The sequence below is a fragment of the Quercus robur genome, chromosome 7, assembly GCF_932294415.1.
Source record: "Quercus robur chromosome 7, dhQueRobu3.1, whole genome shotgun sequence".
Classification (NCBI taxonomy): domain Eukaryota; kingdom Viridiplantae; phylum Streptophyta; class Magnoliopsida; order Fagales; family Fagaceae; genus Quercus; species Quercus robur.
The window spans coordinates 13,677,937-13,684,895 of NC_065540.1; the positions used below are offsets into that span (position 1 = coordinate 13,677,937).

General features: G+C 34.2%; 1 protein-coding gene across 5 annotated transcripts; it reads right to left on the reverse strand.

Moving 5' to 3' along the window:
- Nucleotides 1-4,036, reverse strand: LOC126692364 (uncharacterized). Of its 5 annotated transcripts, none has more exons than XM_050387951.1 (7): nt 3,883-4,036; nt 3,729-3,790; nt 3,115-3,248; nt 1,995-2,140; nt 1,664-1,735; nt 746-850; nt 1-653 (listed from the first exon to the last, which is right to left on the reverse strand). In XM_050387951.1, the coding sequence occupies exons 1-7, from the start codon at nt 3,941-3,943 to the stop codon at nt 478-480; spliced, it is 756 nt and encodes a 251-aa protein (XP_050243908.1). In that variant the 5' UTR covers nt 3,944-4,036; the 3' UTR covers nt 1-477. The 5 variants fall into 5 exon arrangements, with proteins under 5 accessions (XP_050243908.1, XP_050243907.1, XP_050243906.1 ...); XM_050387950.1 differs by having other exon boundaries at nt 1-656; XM_050387949.1 differs by having other exon boundaries at nt 1-659.
- Between the last annotated feature and the right edge of the window lie 2,923 nt (nt 4,037-6,959).

Here is a 6,959-nt window from a genome sequence, read left to right on the forward strand (position 1 = left end):
TTCATAAATAAATAAATAAAATGGACAAAAACAAAACTTATTAGCCAACAGACAGTTTCTTGTCCCCATCAACAATTCTCTCTCTCACACGCATAAGAAAACGTTACAAGATTTATGTGGCCTTAATGATGGTTAATCTTTGCCGAAACAGTGGCAAGGTCGTTCATACAAAATGAAGCCGAAAAATTCTAACAAAAATATCAATCATCCAGGAAACTAAGATAATAACAACACTACATATTACCTGTTGCGCTCAGGGAATGCAAAAACTCTCCCGTGGGATCTTCTACTTGCATAATTGAGGGAAAAAAATATTTCTAGTGAAAATTCTCAAGAGAAACATGTGTGTTCAAATTTCTGCCGTAGCCTAGTCTGACGAAGGATTCTCTGGTTAATGGACTATGGCTCTGATCTAGACCTCTATCAACTCGGTTCAATTGCAATTTCTCATCTGAGAATCAGCTTCTACCACTAACTTTATATTGTCTCCAAAACAGCTGAATGCCTAGGCTTGATGCAATACACACGGGATCCAATATGCTCAGCTTCAAGACCAGCATCAGCACAACCAGTGAAGAATAGGGACTCGTCTTCCTTCCCAATTCTGCGTCTCCAGCTCATTAAAAATGCTGGCTGGGGCAACCTGACCTCTGCTGCTGCCAGTAAGAGGCATTAAAATATCAGCAAGAATATTAATTTCATTCTCTATTACATATAAGCACAGAGTTTTTTATTACTGTACTACCATTCGGTTCAATATCCAGTGGTGGAACTGCTTTGTTATCCTTGGGCTTGTAACTTTTGAGAAGAAAGGAAAGAGTCTTGATCAGGTTTGCATACTGTTTCACATCTACAGGCACACAAAAACATATTAAGACCTACTTCTTTTTCCTTTTCCTTTTCTAAAGAGGGCTTTTGTCTTTGGGGTTGGGGGATACAAAACTACGAATATGTAATTTCCGGGCTGGTGAGGACATCAACTTAGCAGCCATGGAGAATACATGTCATTCAGGTGGTATGATAACAAACTCCTTCTCTAGAGATGGACATCATTACTTATTTCACCAGACAAACCTCATCTGTTTTCATTGCAAATAATCTAATACTCACAAAACCAAAGGGTCATATATTGTGCATATATTTAACATCTTACCAAAATTTCACAAGTCCATACAGAACGACCATCATAATTTTTGCTTCTTTTGATGTGAAACTAATTACTTTAAAGGAGGGGGTGAGATACAACCGGAGATCTGTCCTAAAATTATCTATGTAATCATGGGAGAGAGGGTGGAAGGGTTCTCACCAAAAAAGCCATAAAGTAGCCAACTATTAATCACTCTAAAAAAAAGATTAACTATGCCATGATAAACATGACAAACCGCAAAAGACTATCCATTTGGCAACAACTGACAGTAGTATTGCCAGTTTTTGACACCAAGAGTGACTGTGACATTAACACAGACAGTATCTCAAAGAACTCGAATGCTCCTGCTTTACCCTTTAGCCCTTTTAGGACATTCCACTGAACTCCTAGCTAAGTATGATGATTTTTTTGGTCACTTAGCTTATGATATTTCTTGTACTTTAGACTATTAATGCAAACTCCAGCCCCACAAAAAAAGAGTTAAGTCAGACAGAATCTAATAGATCATAAGCTTACACAACAAGATATCACTAGCAATAATCAAGTCCCAGTCTGGGTCAGCGGCTGGAAAGGTGTCTCCCCATGTATCTGAAAAATAAGCATGGGCTGGATTAATGACATTTAATCAAAAACCGCATCAATTATTAAAATTGAATAACAGTGAAAGAGAAAATCAATAAAATTATTTTCCAGAGTTAAGCCAAATAAAAAGAACCCAAAGTTATATTTCTCCAACTAATAACATCTGAATGCCACATTCTATGCAATGATTGCTTTAAGAATTGCTTCTCCTCAGTAGTTAACAACATAAGGATCACACAACTAAGTGAGCATAGAAGAGACTCACGCTTTAGGTGAGGAAGGACAGGAGTAATCCCATTAGCCCTGCAGTTATGAGCTATGTTCTCCTCAATTTCCTGATCATCATAATCTGATGTTGTGATGTCCACACAAAACAACTTTCGGAGATATATGGCCAAAGCACCAGTGCCACTGCCATTGAAAAGAACATATAAAATCAAAAGCCTAAAAATACTAGAAACTAACTTTACTCAATGATACCCAGAACTTACTAAAATTGTGAACTAATTAAGAAAAATCAAGTACAAGGCTTTTAAGTGGAAGCAATACTTAACAAGTATCAGAAAGCTTAAAACAAGGCATATTAACTCTGGATATAGCATATTAGGTTTACACCTAGAACCACTGCCTTAAAGGATTCAAACCTCAAAAGGAGTCACTAATAAAGCAATAAACTCAAACATAAGCACAAAAGTGTGGGGTCTTGAAATATATTGGTGCAATTGCAAATAAACAACAAAGCAAGATTTTAATGCAAATACAAAAATAAATCACCATCAACAGGAGTACAAAACCACGGTGCTAAAGCGTCACAACCCAAGGAAAGCATTAGTCACATCTACATCAAACCCCAAAAGAATTAGTCAAGTTACAACTAGGGATCTTCTCAAGGGCTTATATTCCTAAGATCCATATAGTAGAGATGTGAGACACAACAGACACTCGCACAACACATGCTTATATTATCCAATCCAATCAAAATCTACACAACATCAATATCACAATTTCCCCCCCTTAAGATCCTTAACGTTCTCATTACTGTATGTGCTGTGCTACAACACCCCCAAGCCACACAGCATTACTAGGTTAAGTCTATTATCATTTGTCACAACTTGAGTTAAGTGCTAGCCAAACCTACGCTATACCCCAAAAAACTAGTTAAGTTACAATCAGGCCTCCACACAATCTCTTATATATACAATATCCACCTAGTAAATACCCAATGTGTGACTTAGCACAAACCTGCACAACAGACACTCATACAATCCAATCTAATCAAAATCCACCCAATCTAAGGTATCATGTAACGATTGCTAAGAAGAAATGAATACAGCACGGAATTTTCTGATACTAGTAATGAACAAGTGAACAGCTAATAGACGTACCTGCCCAATTCAATGCATCGCCGCCCTTCTATTGATGAACGGTGCTGAACTAACCATTCTGCAAAAGCAAATGTCCCTGGCCAGAGTAAATTGGCATTCAGCTGGTGAAACGAAAATTCCCGGATGAGCAATTCCTACAATACAAGGCAACACACGTGGATAGGTGTAAACAACAGGATACCAGACCAAACATTGTTAAAACATAGGCCGAGGAACTGAGGCTCAAACCACATCCTATCTCAATTCAGTGCAACAGTACAATTTGCTATTAGTCCTTTTCTGTATGCTATATAAAGGTCTCCAAGGTCCAGTTTTCAACATATACAACACAATAAAGATACTCATTCTTTTCAAACATTAAGGAAACAGAAACAACTATATTGGGAATAGTTAAGGCCACCAATAGTAATTCATCTGCAAATTTTATGAAGCATACAAAGTGAAAAGATTACCAATACTTCAAAGTAAAAACTAGCAACAGATTCTACAGGTTCTTAAGGAAAAAAACATAACCCATTTCATACTTTTTATTGTCCAGTTTGTCTTGCAAATTACATAAGTTTAGTTTTGCAGTTCACATATATGTATGTAAAAAATAAAAGGATAAGGTATACCATTCCAGGGAATTCATGACTCCTCTCGACGTAGCTTTGCTGGGTCTCTGTCGTTTCATCAGCTGAAAGGAAAAGGGAACAGTTAGTTTTATATTTGAATATAAATCTGGAAAACCAGCAGAGCTGTAACACTAAATTGTGAGAGAGAGAGTACGAGAAGAAGAGTCGTCGTCTTCAGGAAAGAGAGAAGATGGTGAGAATAAAGCTATGTCCATTATCACCCTTTTCCTTTTCTTCTGCTACACAAAATCCAGAGAGGTGTGGTGCTGAACCTAAACGCCTCGGCGTGTGTATAATGTCATTCAACGACGTGCCGTTCACTACTCCTCTGGAAAATGTATATATATATATATATATATTTTTTTTTTTTTTTTGGTCAACGGAAATTTTTTATCAAAATATAACTTTTTTTCTTTTCTTTTCTTTTTGTTGAGAAATTGGTTTCTACAAAAATTTTCAAAAAAACAACTCCATTTTATTTTTAAGGATTCTACTAAACATAAAAGAATGAGATAAATTTTTTAAAAAAACACTACCAAATATAGGAAAATAAGATAGTTTTTCAAAAAATAGTTTTTAGAAAATAACTTATTTTCTCTTTGTTTCAAGATTAATATTTTACGGAAAATAAAATATTTTCCAAAAAGTATTTTAGAAAATTATTTTATTTTTATATGTTTGGTAAAAATCTTAAAATAAATTGAAAAACTATCTATTGACTTTTTATTTATTTATTTATTTAGTTTTATGTAAGATAGAGTTATTTTATAAAATAAAAAAATTAGTGAAAGTTAATAAATAGTTTTCTTTTAACTATTTTTTTTTTAAGTACCAAATACTATAAGAAAATAAGGAGAATTATATTCATATAAAATTTTTCGTCAATATCAAATCAAACAGAGCATATATATAATTTGAAGGTAAAAGTAAACTGATATTTATTAAAGAGATCTATAGACTTGTAGCTTGTGATGTTTGTAGTTGAGAGTTGAGACCAGTTTGGTAGACTGACCAAACCAGGCAGTTTGACTCGATTAACTAGAAACCATCCCAAAGGCCGGTTTTTTGGGTTATGGTTCAGCCGATGTACTTTTTTTTTTAATTGCTGAAATCAGTTAGCACCAGGATTCAAACCTTGCTTCTCTAGGCTGATATGCATTTCCACAATTCCACGCATGTTAACCATTAGGCTAAGCTATGGATAATTATTATATGTACACACAACTAATGAATTAAATTTACTAAAAAATTAAATAACACATTATAGTTTGAAATTGGTTAAACCCAAATCCGACCTTAAAATCTATAAACATGTCCCTCTTACGGATCTTTGAACGGTTTGGGTTTCAAAATCATGGTTGAGACCTTATCTCAGAATTCTTGAATTATTAAAAAAAAAAAATTAAGGATAAATATGTATTTGGTCCTTATTTTTTACACTATATTTTAATTTGATCTTTAACATTTCAATTATGTCAATTTAGTCTCTAACCTTTCAGTATTGTATCAATTTTGTTCCTACTGTTATCTCTTAGGTGGAAATTGTTGATGTAGCTAACAGCTAAAATAAAAAATTAGTTTCCGTTGATGTGGTAATAAACTAATTTTTTATTTTAGTCGTTTACCACGTTAACAATTTCCATCCAAGAAATAATGGCAAAGATAAATTGACAAAACATTGAAATGATAGAGAATAAATTGATACAATTAAAAGGTTAGAGATCAAATTGAAATATAGTGTTGTAGGGACTCAATTCGTAACGATCCCAAAATGATATTGGGTTCGTACGTTAAGGGCCCAAACAATATAATTTGTAGAGCGTGGGTTTGAAAGGCTAGGGCTTGGTCACCGAATGGTGGTTGGTCATGGTGTTCATACAGAATTAAACCATGTTCGTTCGAGGAGTCTTTCTCCTCGATACGGTCTGGGAGGCTCTGGTTTTGGCCTTTTTTCCCAGCCCCCCTCTCTGGATTGCTTATTTTTCCTTTTATATTAGCCTGTACCCCTCATCCAACGTCCACGTGTGGGTTCGACTTTTCAGGACTGATACTTGTCCCATCAGCCCATACCCAAAGTGGTTGGGGGTGGTTGTAAAAGCTGAAGAGTATGGTCCTGTCAGGTGCAGAGTGCTTTATTGTAGTACTGGCAGCCTTTTACTTGGGCCGCTCCTGCACTGTGCTCGCCCTTTCTTTTAGGAGCGCTCTGGGATGCCGAGGACAAAATCGTCCTCGACTATATCCATAGGCCATTTGGACTTTCATTGTACATCCTCGGCAATGCCTCTCCTAGGCTCGGGCCTTGGGCCTTAATATAAAATGGGTCGGGGTCATAAACTCTCTAACCCCACAAGTGTCAAGAATAGGGACTAAATACATAATTTATCCAAAAATTAATAATATTGTTAGGGGTAATTACATTCCCCTCCCTTGGGGTGAAGGAAATGACACTCCACCCGAAATTTCCAAAATTATATTATTTTATAATTAAAATTAATTGTTTTAAACTATTAAATAAAATGTATGTTAAAATATTAGTTTGAATCTTTCTTTTTTCCTTTTTTCAATGGGTTATGAAGATGTTTGTCATTGCAAGTGTTTTGGTACATGATATATTTTATATTTTTTTTTCTTTCTAAATTAATCAGTTATTTTTTTACTAACCATGATTAAACTTATAAAGAAATTCTTTTAAAAATTTAGAATATTTCACTACTAATATAAACATAAGGGGATTCTAAAAAAAAAAAAAAAATATATATATATATATATATATATAAATTGGGGGTGTTAATTTCTTCAAACCTTAAAGGATGGGAGTGTTTTTTCCCTTCAAGTTTTAAGTGGAGTGTCATTTCCTTAAATCTTAAGGGATGGAAATATAATAATCTCATATTGTTATTATCTTATTGTTTAATAGAGCCAACCATATTAATCTGATTAGGAAGCCTAATTTACTACATCTAGAAATAGAATATTGATTTTTTATTTTTATTTTTTACTAATCTAGAATATTGACTTTTTGTAACTATGTGTTGTGTTTAGTCTAAAATTATTTTTAGGAAAAATTACAGTAAACCCACATATGGTTTAATCCGTTTTCACTTTACTTACCTATAGTTTAAAATTTAACACTTTGCCCACTTGTTTTTAGCTCCGTTTGGTCTCTGTTATCCACCTTTGGCTTTTCCGTTTAAAAAACAACTTCTACCATCAAAACATAACATAACATGA